This window comes from Plectropomus leopardus, chromosome 14 (assembly GCF_008729295.1).
Source record: "Plectropomus leopardus isolate mb chromosome 14, YSFRI_Pleo_2.0, whole genome shotgun sequence".
Taxonomy (NCBI): Eukaryota; Metazoa; Chordata; class Actinopteri; order Perciformes; family Serranidae; genus Plectropomus; species Plectropomus leopardus.
Window position 1 is genome coordinate 17,091,912 of NC_056476.1, and position 16,611 is coordinate 17,108,522.

General features: G+C 38.9%; 2 protein-coding genes across 4 annotated transcripts; one reads left to right on the forward strand and one right to left on the reverse strand.

Moving 5' to 3' along the window:
* The first annotated feature begins 127 nt into the window (after positions 1 to 127).
* On the forward strand, positions 128 to 2,241 carry mrpl35 (mitochondrial ribosomal protein L35). Its single transcript, XM_042501253.1, has 4 exons — positions 128 to 193; positions 415 to 574; positions 1,718 to 1,862; positions 1,964 to 2,241. Exons 1-4 carry the CDS (start codon positions 163 to 165, stop codon positions 2,150 to 2,152), a joined length of 525 nt encoding a protein of 174 aa, XP_042357187.1. The 5' UTR covers positions 128 to 162; the 3' UTR covers positions 2,153 to 2,241.
* A 74-nt stretch (positions 2,242 to 2,315) lies between these two features.
* Positions 2,316 to 15,589, reverse strand: reep1 (receptor accessory protein 1). 3 transcript variants are annotated; one of them, XM_042501262.1, is made up of 9 exons: positions 15,473 to 15,589; positions 13,155 to 13,227; positions 12,157 to 12,233; positions 11,897 to 12,017; positions 11,412 to 11,525; positions 10,612 to 10,771; positions 7,862 to 8,055; positions 7,379 to 7,463; positions 2,316 to 6,059 (listed from the first exon to the last, which is right to left on the reverse strand). In XM_042501262.1, exons 1-9 carry the CDS (start codon positions 15,502 to 15,504, stop codon positions 6,049 to 6,051), a joined length of 867 nt encoding a protein of 288 aa, XP_042357196.1. In that variant the 5' UTR covers positions 15,505 to 15,589; the 3' UTR covers positions 2,316 to 6,048. The 3 variants fall into 3 exon arrangements, with proteins under 3 accessions (XP_042357196.1, XP_042357198.1, XP_042357195.1); XM_042501264.1 differs by lacking the exon at positions 7,379 to 7,463; XM_042501261.1 differs by lacking the exon at positions 7,379 to 7,463 and having other exon boundaries at positions 7,793 to 8,055.
* Positions 15,590 to 16,611: the final 1,022 nt, after the last annotated feature.

The following is a 16,611-nucleotide window of genomic DNA, read 5'->3' on the forward strand; positions in this document are numbered from 1 at the left end:
GAATACAGCAAAAAATGTATTTTCCACATATATTTTGATTTTATGTTACGGTATCCAGTAACAATAACAATTGCTAGGTGGCGGTAGTGTGCTGTGTCGTATTGCATGCGGTAAAATTTGTCCAAACAGACCTCCGTAGTTACGCCATCAGTTAGAGGAAACATGGCGGCCGCCCTAGCAAGGAGGATGTGTGGTGTGTATCAATAATTTTCCGTTCATACGTCTCCCTCTCACTCGTTTCATTCCCTAAATATTCAGTATTTAATCCGTATTTTAACGCACTGAACTGTTGTGTTAATTGAGCGTACGTGTCAGCACAGACGGTACGCGACGATGCTACATTAGCTAACTAGCATGTTTTGTCTTTGCTGTGACTCCTCTCATGTGTTTTCATGTTGTCCTTGCGTCCGACAGGGCTGCTGAGGCCGCTGTCTGTCTCCCTGTGTGCAAAGACACCGCAGCGCTGTCAGCTGTCCAGCCTCATCCAGCCCACAGCTCTCTGCAGCTCAGCCGCGGTCTGCGCTCCTCTGCGGGCTGCGGTGTGTCAGACACCCCGGTACAACATCCTGCAACGGTACAGGAGCACCAGCAGCACTGCTGATTACAGTCACACTAATGACACATGAGTGTTAGTAACAATACTGTAACCTCTTCATACTTAGCTGAATATCAACACAAATATCATCTACATTATATTTACACTATAGCCCTTTTTTTTTTTTAAACATATTTGACGGAAAAATGACATGCTATTTTCACTAGGTGCACTGTGTTGCTGCAACATATTGACATATCACAGGCTGTGATTTTTTTTTAAAAAAAAGTCTTCTTTTCATGTAGTATATTTAAAATAATTCATTTTTTAAAAATCTAAAAACATAGTGGCATCATCGCAAAACCTGGCGTTTAAAGGGTTGAAATTCTCAAAATTAATTATTATTTTATACGTATGATTAGGACTCATGATGATTAAAAAAATTAACTAAATGAAAGTAAAAAATAATACTAATGTATAATTTGTTTTAAAGCTGTGCGCAGAGCAATACGAGTGTGTGTAATATTAAAGCGGGCCCAAAGAGTTAAAGGTGCACGCGACCAAAATTAAAATTTGCATCATGTTATCACCTTCACCTTGGCTGCCTTGATCCGTTTGTTTGTGTGTTTTAATGTGTGACTTTGGTATTTAAAGGGTTAGTTCAGATTCACCAAAGTTCCACAATTATACACCATCAAACCAACGGATCAAGACAGTGGGAGACCAGCAGCTGCTTTGTTCAAAGGGTTAAAATGACTGTTTTTATCAATAGAGTCTGGCTTTGAAGAGAGAAAAAATAAGTTTCACTTTCAGTTCAGTTCTTCCTTTAAAGAAAAACTGTTTGGGAAGCACTGCGCATAAACGGCTGGAAAAATGAGACATGAATTATACTGCATAAATTCTGTAAGATTTGTAAATAGATGTTTTAATATAGGTGATGAACACTGACTCCTTTTACTTTGAATTTTTATTAAGAATTTTCTCTGGTTTTGGTTCACTGCATGCTAGGATAATAGTTTTCTCCATGAATTCCTGCTAACATGGTGTGAGTAACTGATATTCAAATCATAATTAGGGTGGTGACGTTTTCCTTAAGTGATAAAATGCTGTTTTGTAATTTGAGTGAATTGAACTGTCATTAAATAGCAGCTGTCTCTGCTCGGCTTCTCTGTGTTGTTTCAGGGTATCATCACTCACTCCCAGTTTGACTCAACAACCATGCAGAAGTCTGACGTACATCAGTCTGAAGAAGGGGAAGAGGAAGAGTGTCAAATCTGTGACAGACAGGTTCATGAGGCTGCATTGTGGCCTTTGGATCAGACGCAAGGTAAAAGTGTTTGACTGTAAATCGCCCCAAACGCTGATTTTATTAGAGTTTTGCCAATATGACTTCTTGGGTTTTTTAATTATTTTTTTATGTGTGTACAGGCTGGACACAAGAAGAAACTGTGGAAGAAGAAACCTGCCAGACGAAAGCGCCTGAGGGAGCATGTATTCTGTAACAAAACACAGAGCAAGCTTTTGGATAAAATGACAACCTCTTTTTGGAAAAGGAGGAACTGGTATGTGAATGATCCATACCTGAAGTACCACGACCGGGTCAACCTCAAAGTGTAATCTGCTGATTCGTGTAGTGACATGCTGTTGTCTGTTTGAACCTAATGTAATAATGTTATATACATAATAAAATCACATGTTTCAAATGATCCTTTTCTTTGAAATGCTCTTTTGAGACAACACGATGAAAAAGATTAACACACGATCAAAGTTTTGCTTCATATTTAATGGCTGTAAATTGATTTAAACAGAAATATTTAACCTAGTAGAACGATAAATCCATAGCCATAGACCATCATGTCATCACTTCACTGCTTTGTGTGTCATATCTCACAATCAAGTTGAAATTTAAGTAGTTTGACATTCTGGCCTGCCAGAACAAAATTTCTTAGGATAACTTAAGTGTTTTTTTTCCTCGTGAATAAAGTCAAAAGTGCCTAATTTATCAGTAAATAAGACGTTATTCATATATATATATAAAGCCAACATGTATAACATTTCATATTCTTTCTACAAAGCAACCAAAAATGACAATGTAATTCATTGTTTACCAGCAAGGCATTTGAACAAAATCCTTTAAGAAACCCAATTTTCATACAAATGATAACAAACATCATGCAATGATGAGTTCATCAGTCTACGCACAAGTATACAAATCTGCTACTCAGCAATATGTTTTTTTTCTCCATTTTACTTTGCATGATTTTTATAATAGAAGGAAATCACCTCCAGCACTAACACTGATACTACTTACGTTGAAACACATAATCTGATTTTTCCTGTTTCATTTTTTCACCATTTATCCATTAAAAGGACATTTCATGTGCATAACAAGTGTATCTACAACATCAGAGTGAATGACGTGTAAACAGAACAGTTGTACCTGAGAAGCTTTTGTTTCAAACTTCAGACCGCCCAAAATGTTACACTGATGAAAATTATAAATCTACAGTGGAAGTTCACCAGTCAACAAGCAACACAGTGATACTTTGTGTAATACATTGCTATGATTCAGGCTCAGTGAATTAAGTACAAGATGGAAACATACAGTGTATCACCATGCAATATTAACTAAGATCAAAGTTTGTAAACCTGCGAACCCATAAAGTCCCTCTAATGATTCCTAAAAAAAAGGAGAAGGTAAGATCGTTGGGTTGGGTGTTGCTCAGTTAGAGCGCGACACAGTGATTTAAAACATGGAAAAGGACCATGTTTACATACAGTAAATATTTACTCATGTTATATCCTGTTTCTGCTACAGCTGAAAGTGACACATACACCCTTCAGCCACAACATCTAAACCGCTGACAGCTGAATAACTTTGGTCATCTTGTTACAATATAATGTTCTGCTGTTAAAACTTTTGGTCTTGACATTCATGTGGATGCCTTCTGATGCACGCCACCCACCAAACACCGTCGCAGATCAAGTTCCCCAATGATAGCAGCCCCTCCTCGACAGGATAATGCACCATGCCGCACTGTAAAAACTGCTCTGGAATAACACCAGGAACGTGACAAAGAGCTTGGGGTGTTAACCTGGCCTCCAAATTCTCCAAATTCTGGGCCATATGCATAAGCAGTATCTTCCTCTTTTAATCCATGTCTATCTCAGGCACCAAATACAAACAGGCACCACACAAAATACAAAATCAGGTACCTTCTTTCCCTTTTTCTTTCTTTTCTTTTTTGGATTTCACTTTTTTTGGGAAAAGACATGACAGTGTACATTAGAGCTCCAGCAATATAAGCAGTCACTCGGCTGCGGCTGTGTTTTAGATAGATCCTAGGTCAGGGGCGGCTAAAGCATTTTACTTCTTTAAGGGGTGAGAGAAGCCTCAGAGAGCTTCCACTTTTTTTTTTTAAATAGAAAAACAAAAGTTTAGTCTTTAAAAGATTACTTTTTTGAGATGGAGATAGTGGAAAAGACTTGCAACAAAGGGCTGCAGGTTGGAATTGAACCTGTGGCTGCTGCAGCAAGGACATGGCCTTTGTACATGGGGCACCCCTTCTAAAAGCTGAGCTACTGTCAAAGCAAACACAACCTTGGGTACTTGATACTATTATTCTCTTAAAACAGTCATGTTGGGTCTCCAGGGCTTAGCTGCCTGTACATGTGGTGCTGGAGAGTGAGCGTTTGGCCGCCAGGCTAAAGGTGCGGGATGTTGGCCTACCTTTTGCCTCTCTGTCCTGGCCTTGAGCTGTTGGCCGTCACTGAGTCAGTCGCTCTGTGTAATCCAACAGTGCTTTGCTTCAGCACTCCTTTGGCAGCTCATAAACCTCACTGCACTCTGGAAACATCTCTTCTCTGCTGGAGCTCCACACCTGGGCTGAATTGTCTCTCTTAATCACTTATGCCCGCCCCCTTTCACACGCCCACCTAGCCTGACAGCCATGCAGGACAGCCAAAAAAGGACAGTGTGATGTGACATTTTCAAATTATTCAGCCCATTTAAATTAAGATATGGCACTAATTACATAGAAATACAAAAAAACTGCTGACCAAAAAAAATTAATTAATGTGAGGATTTTTGAGGCCCATGCTCCCAGCGGGGCCCTTACCCTCACTACAACGTCCCACAGATGCGACCTGATTGGGATCTGGGGAATCTGTAGGCCAAATCAACATCTTGAGCTCTTTGTTGCGTTCCATGGGGACATTCCTGAGCAGTTTTTGCAGTGTGGCATGACGTGTTGTCCTACTGGGGGTCACTGCCATCAGGGGGGTACTTGGCCTGCAGAGGCATGTGGGCGGCCGCTGCATGTCAAGCAGCTTCCACATGAGTGTCAGGACCCAGAGTTTCCCAGCAGAACATTGCATTGTAATGAGATGATCAATTATTCTCTTCACCTGTAAGAAGTCTTAAAGTTATGGCTGATCAATGTGTAATCTAACCTTAAATTGCCAAATAAATTGTCAATTAAATGACAAAAGCGTGCATACAAGCTGAACAGTAGATTGTCAAAAACAGTCTGCTCCACTGAGGAAAGCTCTTGTTGTAGTGACTTCATTTATCTGCGATGCAAATGCTCTTACTTGTCAGACAAGTAATAATTTCTTCACTGCAGAAGAAATGATGATTATTGGTGATAATATTCAGCTACTAATTTGTTATGATTATAGTTTTATGCCATTTTGGCAATTTCAGATGAATGAGGGCAGTAGTTTTATAAACATAGTGCAAAAATGATTGTTTAATGAGAACATAGTTAGAAATATCATGTGTGGAGACTTTTCATATTTTGATGTCTCTGCTATGTCTTTCTTTAAGGCTTTAATAGAGAGGTAAATAACAGAATATCGCCCACCACTATTTCATTACTACAAAGGTAGTTTGTCTCATCTCAGACTAGATATTTGATTTCTGAATTTCTCTATGTGTTAATAAATCAGTGCAGAATTCAGCTTCTCACAGACATTTCTCCAGAACAGATTGAACGGGGGTAAAAACAGCCACGCCTTTTCTTTTGATCCTTGGCTTTTAGCACATTCTCTAACACTGACAGTGACAGTACATTCTGGTAAATAAACAGTGGACTAATGACTGGGAAGACACGCATGCAATTGCCTCCCTGAACCTGATATATAAAAACAATCAAATCAGAACGATGAAGTACACACAAACTGTACATAAATACATATTCAATAACCCACTAACTCAAAATGTCTATCAGCATGGAGCCCATTCATTCATTCGGACTATCTCAGTGTCACAAACCTCATTGTTTTTAAATCATGAGCCATGAGATACTGTATGTATATATAGAGGGGTCATCATAGGTCACTTTGGTAATACCTTATTCCAAAGCAAGGCTGCTTCAGTCATGTAGCTTTTGGCCATTCAGTATTTTTACTTCTTGCAGCAAAGGCAGCTGGAGGAGTCTTTAGGACAGTTTCACATGGCTTCATTGTTCGAAGAAAGAGCACTCCTGGATCTTGTGAGAGGCCTTAAGACTCTATGAGGAGGCTATAGGGGAGGACAGATGAGGACAGAAGCAAAGAGGGAGATGGAGTTTAGTTAGCTGTAAAGCCACAACAAGTTACACAGTATTTAAAGAACATGGCTGTCATTATTTTGTATTTTCCTTATTGTCAACAAATACCAACGTAAGACCAAAAGTATTTCTCTCAAGACTTGCTGACCTCCACAGCCTGTGTGTGAATGACCTGACTCAGTCCAGAGTCTATTGATTCCTACATCAGACTACAAAAACAGGTCACAAGTAGTTTCATCTTTTAAAAAATGGAGCCCATAATAGCTGTGCATTTTAGTTTATTTTTTTAAACATTGCTGAAACAGGAGTGAATACTGTTTGTCTGGGAATATTTTCATCTGCACATTAATACACATTTGGTCCTCTACTGAGTAACAGAATGCTGTATGTGTGGTTTGCAGTGTTGTTGTACCCAAGTCTCCATTTTTTGCAGGTTGCACCTCAGAATCAACTGCATTTTTTATTTTGTTTTGTCTTGGACTTAGGTAAAGACGACTCAGCATTTTATTTCAAGATGGCTCAAGACCCTAACTGCGGGGATATCAATAAATTTAGTGTGCAAAAAAAAAGTTGGTTAAGTTGATTTCAGCTCTGTAGAGGTTGTTTTTGTATGCTTATAAAAAAAGGATAATTCAGTTCCATGATGCCTTTCGATTTTTTCATCCAGACATTTCTCGTGGCACATTTATACATAGACAGTATATGGCAATAAGAGAGATGGATGAAGAGGAATCATAATTTGTTTTACGAGGGTGTTTTTATGGGAATGTGAATCTTTAAAGATCAATTTCAGGAGTGCCTGTGGTTCCTTTGTTCCACTTTTAAGCGTATCACGCTGTGTGGGGCTGTGACTGGGCTGGTTTTGGTCTTGACTTGGTCTCAACCTTTTAAAGTCGTCATCTTGTCTCCGTCTTGACACACTCTAGTCTTGGTCATGACCTGGTCTCCATTAAGGTGGTCTTGACGAAAACACTGGAGGTTGGGATAAATTGTGTTTATGCTTGCTGTGATGAAGGAGGACTTCACCCAGTGTAAGTGTCATTGATTGATGTGTTTGTAATAGTTTTTGGACAAGATGTCTGTGGCAAAGAGGAATAAGCTACATTAGGCTTTAGCTACAAAGACAATACATATTTACGAGATCAGTTAATTGTTGTCATGTTTTTTCCCTGGAATTTGTTGACTGCAAGAAAAATACAGAATATTGCCAGCGTTATCCTTTAAACAGTATCACTGCATTCAGTTATATTAAATATACTGATATTAGGTGTTGAAATGTATTAATAAATACCCATTAATTTCGGGGGCTGATAATGCAGAATCATTTCCATACATATCACATCAAAAGTAGAAGTTATTATCAAGGCTGAAATACACTGGAAGACAAAACATGTCAATAAATTAACCATGTTTGGACCTTTTTTTCATGCCACGTTTTCAGAAAGTGAGCAATTTCAATCATGCAAGAGCAACACTAATTTGAAAAAAACAATAAACCACTAAGAACTCAATACAGGGTTCAGCTTCGTCGGTGCAGAAATCCTATCAGCAGCCAAATTCTCCACAGTTGCAGAAGTACTGAACCATGATGATTTATTTAGCTCCACAGCAGCAGAAATTAGTGAATCGGTGAGTAAATCGTCACTCTCAAGGGGCAGTTAGAACCAGGCAGCAGCTGAGCAGCCACGTGTACGAGGCAGTGTACCTCAGGAGCCTTCCTCTTAATCAGCCTGAGCTGTGGGGAGCTTGATGCTGCATGCACCCCTTTGCCCACCTCCTCAGGCTGCTCCGGAGCTGGAGGAGAGGGAGGTGGGGAGGGTGTGGAAGGTGGGGAGGACTGGGGTGTCATCGAGAGCGTAATGGGTGTGGACTCGGACTCAGAAGGTGAAATGGACTCAGACTGCAAATCTTTGGAGTCCCACTGATGCATCCCCAACACCTCATACTCAGTCATGTCAAAATCCTGTCCTGTACCGTGAAAAAAAGGTCGGTGGAGAGGATGAACAATGCGTAAACCCTGCCTCTGGTCTAAAAGCCAAACACTCTTTGTGTAATTGCTGTAGAGTGGCATCTGATTTAAATCAGCAGGGATTATTAACGTTCATATCATAATGCATTATCACTCTGCAGACCACAGAGCAGAGGCCAAAGGAAGTTGTGAAAAGCAGGAACCAATTTGTTGCAGCACCAACAAGCAGAATTATGTCCATTTCGGACAAAGTTTATGTCGTATAATGCAATTTACAGCAGGGAGCCAAAACTTAAATTTGACAAAATTGTTTAAATGCTGTTTAAAAATGTCACAATACTTTCAAAAGACATTTTTTGTGATATTATATATTTTTCATATTGTCAACAGATCTCTTGAAAAGACCAAAACCAACAATAAATTGAATCTCGTGTTTTTTTGCACGCTAGAGGTCCATTGTTGTCCAAAAATTATATAAAAAGACATCAGCAAGCCACACTGTTGCATTGATAGACACATTTCTATATTGCCATGAATATGGGGACTGAAGTTTTTATTTAAGTCCATCCTAGATGCAGCATCCTGCTGCCATCAACACTCACTAAAAACCCCATTAACGCCTACTAATGTGGCAGTCAGGGTGTTTAACAGCTCCAGCTCTGATTAAGCATGCAATGATTATTCAAAATTTTGTCAGCATTGGGTCTGAAAGAGAGACTGAATAAAAAAGAGATATTTGAAAAAAAGACACCACCGTAACATTTTTATTGGCCTCCATGCTATTTTCTACTGCTTTTGAAAGAGACATACGAAAAAAACAACCCAAAAGACAGAAAAGTATACTCTTCTGCTGCAGAGCCATGTTGACAGCTCTGGTCTAGTCTACTGGCAATGGGAAAGCAGTCTATCTTGTGTTCAAAGAACCAGCCTACACATGCTAATTTTAGTGGGAGAATGATATCTAGTACCAGATGCGTGTTAATGCACTGCTAGAAATAGTCCCCAACAAATGCAATGTCCATTGCTGTTTTAGCAACGTTTCCAAAATAACTACAATGTCCAGCTGTATAAGAAAATTACTGGGCATTTTTTAAACTGAGATATACTTGTAACTTGCTTTTTAAAGGTATACTAGGCAGAAAGAGTTGGCTATAGCTTGTAAATTGAAAAACTACCAAAAGTGAGAGTAAAAGCCAACCACAGATTTGCTATATTTGTGTTTTTTTTCTTCTTCTTGTGTTATGTCTGGGTTTTTGTAGTTTGGATTTGTGCTGTTTATAGTCATATTGTCATCTAGTGCACATTCAGTCTCAAAACCTTCTGTTCCATTTTGTTACAGTTTTCTGCATCGAACAACATATTTCTTTGAAACGGTGTGGTGGGTGTATCAGACCCATCTAACCCAATCAGCATCGTTGTGTATATAAATAAATGTCTAGCAGAGCTTTACTTATTGTAGTTACATGTTTTGTTTACATTTGCTTTGGTAAAGTAAACATATGTTTGAATGTTTTCATGCCAAAAAAATCCATTTGAACAGAATCAAATCCTACCATATTAAAAGGCATTGCACCTGCATGTTTTTGTTTTGATAAATGTTTGCTACGTTTGGGCTGGGGTGCATGCTGCGCACAGGAATGTCCCAAAAACAGAGAAATAAGAAGAAAATACAGGCACAGTCTCTGCAGATAAAAACACCTCCACACCCCTCTTCATACAGTGATGATAGAGTTGAATTACCTTTGTATGAGCCTACATTGTTTATTTGTTGTTGTTTTTTTTAAATCCTGGATAGTACATCTTTAAAATTGTACGTCATGAGTGGAAACCAATGTGCTGAGAACCAGGGGCAGGGTGTTGTAATCAGGAAGTCTTTAAAGATGGACTAAAACATGGTTTTGGTCTCTTAATGGGCTTCGTTGACAATAACAAAATATAGACTAACCACAGACTTATTCTTTAAATCATTGAGAACCCATAATTGAGTATCTAAACTCAGATATTGACAGAAGTAACCTCAATCCCTTATTTGAAAAACGTAACTTTTCACCTTAACTGTGCAGATATTCCAGTGCGATGTAAATAACTGTGTCTGAATGTACTGGCTAAATTTGATCAACAAAGGAATTATTATTTGCTTGCTAAAAAAACAAGACACCCTATCCAGATTGGGTCAGAAAACAACTGTTTCCACATGATGTGAAAGTAGGAACAAATCCTTCGGGCTACATGTGAGTTTTATCACAGGGTGTTGAGCCCTGCAGCCCTGTGAAGCCTAACTGGCTCCAAACAGGAAGGCAGGACTGAAGTTAGGGGGCCACTCAGGAAAGCAGAGGTTCAAAACAATATCTGTCAGCTTAAATAAACTCAAACAGGAAGACAGAAATTTTCAAGATAATCTGTTTTACACAAACAAACCAGGCACTGCTATGGCATTACAATGCCACTATTAATGTTCTCAACACCACAACAGAGTTTAAATATGTCTGTAAAACACTAACAGTATGTTTGTTGGATTGAGTCGGTCTCTAAGTGGCTTCTATTTTTCTGCTCACCTTTGTAGCTCTCCGACTTGCTGCGCATCATAGATCTGGTCCGATGTTGTGCTGCTGCAGGCTGCGTAGTGCCAGGGCTGGTGTTAACGGGGTCAGACTGATAGGAGGACAGATCCTGCATGCTGAAACTCCTCAGTCTGTCTGACAGGACCCCTTGGCTCTGAAACAGGCAACACCAGGTTTTTTTTTAGAGTCAGTGGCAATTAGTGACAGGTAGAGCATAGATCTGCTTTATGGCTAAGATAATTTTACAAATATTACAGCAGGCTTCTTGTGAAAACAAACACCCAATAAGCCTACTTTATTATGTAAAAAATAAAACATAACAGGTGTCATACTGGAGCCTGATTGACGTATTGGCCACACAATTTTATCAGCCAATATTTGCTTAAAACAGATAAATTGGTATCGGCTTATATGCTGTCTGATATTGGGGGATTTATATCAGCATATATATTGGCAATATTGGCATCGGCACCACTTCATATCGTGATATAGAATCATATATAGATTTTAAGTGGGCATAGGGGACCCATCCTCCTCAACAATTTAAATATGAAAGTAGCAGAATGCTTTTATTTTGACAAAATTGAAGACATTTAGCAGAAAATGCACACATTGGTGCATAACAATTCACCAGATTACAGAAAATGAAGTGTTTGAGGCTCAACATGTTCTGCTAAACCCCTGTTACATATGTGCTTCCCCTGGATGCTGAAACAAAACCTACGCACTTGTTTACAATGACTTTCCACTCAACCCCTCTGTCAATACAAACAAATGTCCAGAGTCTGCAATACCTTTGTTGCAGCCATGACTGCAGCTGTGGCGGCAACATTCAGCCCTTTTCTCCCAAAATGCACCAGTGTGTCATAGCTTTTGTCCTTTGCTTGGCAGATATACTCATCAATGTCCTGAAACAGGGACATAAAAATCACATGAACATCTCTTTATTATTGTGTCACTCCTTCTTTTACATGCTGTGTTGACAGGTGTTTCTTCTATTGCTTGATTGTTAATCTGTGTTTCCTGACTGAGATATAGAGGAAAAAGGAAAGGAGAAAGGGAGGAACACTTCCTCTGTCCTGTCCTGCAAACACATCTTTAACAACTAATGTGAATTAGCACAAAGGCACTTTTGTTCTTCACACAGCTGCAGAACTTTAATTCTGTTAGTGAAGAGCCCACGCAGACTCACTTAAACTGAATGTTTCACCTACAAACTTTTCCTTGAACTGCACCAACGGAAGAAAAGGAAGGTATAACAAAGGAAGAGGGTTTTCACCTTTTCTTTTGAGGAAAGCGTGGGATGAACAAACTTCCTGTATAGCACACTGGAGCCTTTAGTGTAAGGGGACAGCAGCCACACCACAAAGGCTATCTTCAGTTCATAGTAGAAAGGAATCCTGCGATAAAGACACAAAATGATAGAGCCACCGGCACAATAAAGCATAATAAAAGACATTGCTTTACATCTCAGTGATAAACTATAGTCAAGAGGTGTCATATTTAATGATTTAACAGTAAATAACTTAAGTGACTTACCAGCAAAGAAACATATCTGTAAACACTTCTACAGCCGTGAATAGGGCAAATATGATCCAGTACATCATCCATTTCACCTGAAACACAATAAAAGACTGTTAAAGTAGCTGCAACATTTTTTCCAATCATATCTATGAGGATGACACTGCATATTATCTTGTAACTAAAAATAAAAATAATAGGAAATGTATTATATAGAGAAACTGACCTTTACTGTCTAAAATGTAGTATTGGTCCAAATGGTTATTATATATGAATATATCTATATTACATATATTACAATTTTTCTTACCTAAACATAAGTATGTTACTTACCGGTATTATCAGACCTATAACTATTTCCTAATTTTAAAAAAACAAGATCCTGGAGTCTCAAATAAATCCTGAATGAAAATAAATAAATAAAAACACAAGGCACTCCTCAGTTGGAATAATCTCAGACAGATATATGATATATTTCACCTGAAGAGTGTTTTTTTAATGGTTGTCTGCATAAAAAAAGAACATCTGTCACACCAGTCATCAGAGCCAAGTAGGTCTTTCTTCCTCCATTGTAACTTATTTCCTACTTTATTTTCTGTGATTTATCTGTTATATATCAAAACATTTTGTAAGTATTGATCAAAGTAGTTATTTGATATAATAATCTATTGTAATTTCTTTCCTGTGATATATCTGCTCACTGTGTTTACACTGCTTTTGTGTTTGTATTTGCTAAATAAATGTCATATAAAACTAGTCATTTTAGTTTCCTTTGAGGACTAAATGCACTGAGGTCATCCTTATTCAATGAGGTCATCCTTACTTGTTTTTATTCCTTAAGTTCTTCCTGGGACTATCGAGAAAGCAACTCTCAGCACAGCCAACTGCTGATAACAAATGAGCTGTATTGTATTACCCTTGTTGACCTGTCTGTTCAGTTATACTGTGCATTTGTGTTCCACTAACGCAAAAACTACAAAAATAAGTACCTGTCAAAACAGAAATGATATACTCACATATTCTTTCACATCTTTTGACTTTACAGCTTTATAAGATGAGTACGCGGGATATAGTGTACCAAACACGAGTCTGGAAGACAAAAAATGTGCACATCAACTCCAGAAACAAAACATTTAACTCTGCAATCAAACATATATTTCACATGAGCTTAAAACACATCAAATCAAGACATTTTAAATGTAATAAATACTGATTATGGACAATATATTATGCCATGGGTTTTAAATAAGGCTCTTGAGCTGGGCTAAAATGTCAAATGTATTAGATTAGCATTTGGAAATATACATTTACCAATACATTTATGTCCATGAGCCTTCTGAACTACAGCCTATAGAGATGGTTGGGTTACTGAACAGGTGTCAGGACGCCCTGCCCTTCACCAGACACGGAAAAGACACAGAATGACCGAAAAATACAAAAAAATACCTCAGAGACGCAGAACAACTACAAAAGGACACAAAAGGAGTTCAAATTAACTCAGAGACACAAAATGACCTCAGAGACACAGAAAACTACCACCCCAACAAAATGACCTTACAGAGACATTACATGACATCAAAGAGACAAGAAAAAGGCATAAAACCTCCATATTACCTCAAAGAGACACCAAATGACAAAAAAAGCCCAACAAAATCATCTCATAGTCACAAAATGACTTCAGAGAAACACAAATTGACGAGAAAGAGAAAGAAAACAGAACTCAAACACACTTAATGACAAACCCTGCCAAACAAAATTAACTGAGTCATAAAATGACCCCAAAGAGGTATAAAACCATAAAAACACAAAAAATGACCTTAACGACTACATACAAAATGACCACCAAGAGACACAAAATCACAAAAAGATGCACGACAACTACAAAGGGACGCAAATCAACAAAACAACAAAACAACCAAAAGACAGCAAAACCACCACAAACTCTGTGTATCTTGTTTCTGTGAAGGAGAGGTGTTGCTGGGACCTTTTTTCATATCTGTGTCCCGGGGCCCATCACACTCCGCCCACGTTTACATGGACAGGTTGTCGGGTGAGATCAAGAGAAAACAGGAAAACAGATTTTCTCATGCAGAAAGAAACTATTAAATCAACCATGATCAAAGTCAGATCTACGCCCTGGCTGATGTGGCGTAAACAAGCTGTCCGGGTGCTAAAATTCCAGCCCTGGTGTAAAATAAGCTTCCATGTGTTTTCTTCCTTTTCTTGAAATTTCTATTCCTGTGTGGGACACCTGTGCTGCAGGGTGTCCTGACAGAGACTCTGTTGAAGTGCCACAGCCAGGCAACAGCTGTGAGTGCGACCTGATCAAGTTACTGACCCACATCATGTTGCACCTCTCTGGCTTGAGCCAGCTAACCCTAACAGAGTATAAAAACACAAGGACACTAAAAATAAACACATCATCTGTGAGAGAAACAACTAAAGCTTTCTGCTGGAGACTGGACTCAAAATGACCGACATAACCAGGATGTGAACAGCCAGGGCTGAAGCAGCTCCATCTATGTAACAAGATCTTGAAATCTAGATTTAATGGCCTCACTATTTTGAGGTTGGGCCTGGTATACTCCACGCGCTCTGCAATGGCGCTGATTCATACTTTGTACAGGGCAAAAATAACCATAACTTACTGTAATAAATCTCTGTCATTTCAAATTCCTAGCTATAAAGGGGTGCATCTGTTAAAAAATGCATGTGTTATAACATGCATAACCCTTGAGCTGTAACCTGAGAAGGATGACCCATCCCTTTTGTTTTTTTTCCAATATGGGACATCAACAGAGAATATAGCTCCACTCACAGACCGCTCCTGTTCCTGTCACCTCGCCGCTCACTGACATTTAACTCCCTGCCACTGAAAGACGCCTCTGATTTCTGGATCTGACTCATATATCCAAATCATGGATCATAATAGATTATTCAGCCAATCACGTCACCTCTTTGTCTGTAATCAAAAAAGGGTATCTGATAAACACAAAGAGTGCCTGGCTGCTGAGCGCTGTTCACACACACACACACACACACACACAGAAGGTCCACACAGGCCTAGCTCAGCATTCCTGCTGCTGAAATGGCAAAGTACAACCCTATGGATTTTGGACTGTTTCTCAGGCAAATAAATAACACAAAGACGTCTGCTCCTTTTATACACTGACGTCTGATAAAATATTGGACAATTTGCGGGGGCTTCTAAAGCGCGCAGCTCCTGCGCCCCGTCAATGTGCGGCTCAAATCTCCGCAGTAACCGGGAATAAGCTATTTATTATTAACCCACTTTATAACAGAGCATATGGAAAGAAATAATAAAATGACTTACACCACAAGTCTAGAGATGATCCAGGAGACCATTGCGCTGGAAAGGCGACAGGACGCGCTGTCTGCGGGGAGGAGTTTCCTCCAAATGACAGGCGCGTCCAGGCGGCTGCGTCTGGACGCACACAGGCGGCAACGTGATGCGGGATAAACAGAGCGCGGCGGACTGCAGCTCTTATCCATAGATGGCAGTGTTGCATCGCAAAGACGACACACACACACACACACACACTCAGCATGTCAGATATGGCTGCCTGGATCCAAGTGAGTTTAGATGTTTGTAGCGTTCGCATTACCTGTTTAACCTGCCGGGCCCCTTATAGACACCACCTCCCCTTTCCCCTTTGCAGACTGCGTGCGTGCACCCCCCCCCCCCCCCCCCCCCCCCCCCCCCCCCACCCCCCCCCCCCCCACCACCACCACCACCACCAAGTTCCCCTAAAGCATAGAGCACCAGCAGACATAGAAGCACTGATGATAATTTTATTATAATTATTTTATACCTAGTTTTTATGACAATGATTTTGACAAGTTATCATATTAACTTATTACTGTATGTTAATTATTGTTTGACCTTATAATCGATGGATGCATTGCTGATTGTTTGTAAGCTGTTCTCAAGTGCTTTGAAAGGTGTCTATAAACAACAACAACAATAATAATAATAATAATAAGAACAATAGTAGATTTTATTGTTATTATTGTTATAAAATTGTGAGTAAAAATGCAGTCTTCATTTTAGGTTTTGATAATTGGTTTTAATGTTATTTTATCTCCGCTGTTTATTTTATTTATTTTATTATATCTTATTTATTGATTCTTTTTTTTAATAGACTTTAAAAATATAGTTCTTGTTGGCTTGTTTTGTTTGCTTTTTTTATTGCCTTATTGTTATTTTCTAGTTTGCAAAACTAATGTATAGTCGTTTGAGCTATCCCTTTCAATTTTGCTTCTTAAAGCACTTTGGTCTACATGTCTGGATGAGAGGTGCAATATAAATAACATTGAATTAAGTCTGAGGTCATTTTGATTGAGCAATTTAGAAATATGTCCCATGTGGGTAGGTGTGAAAGTAAGTTTGCTTGGTTGATTAATAGTTTTGTCAATAAAATGTTATAATTATAATAGAAAAAAATGCTACAA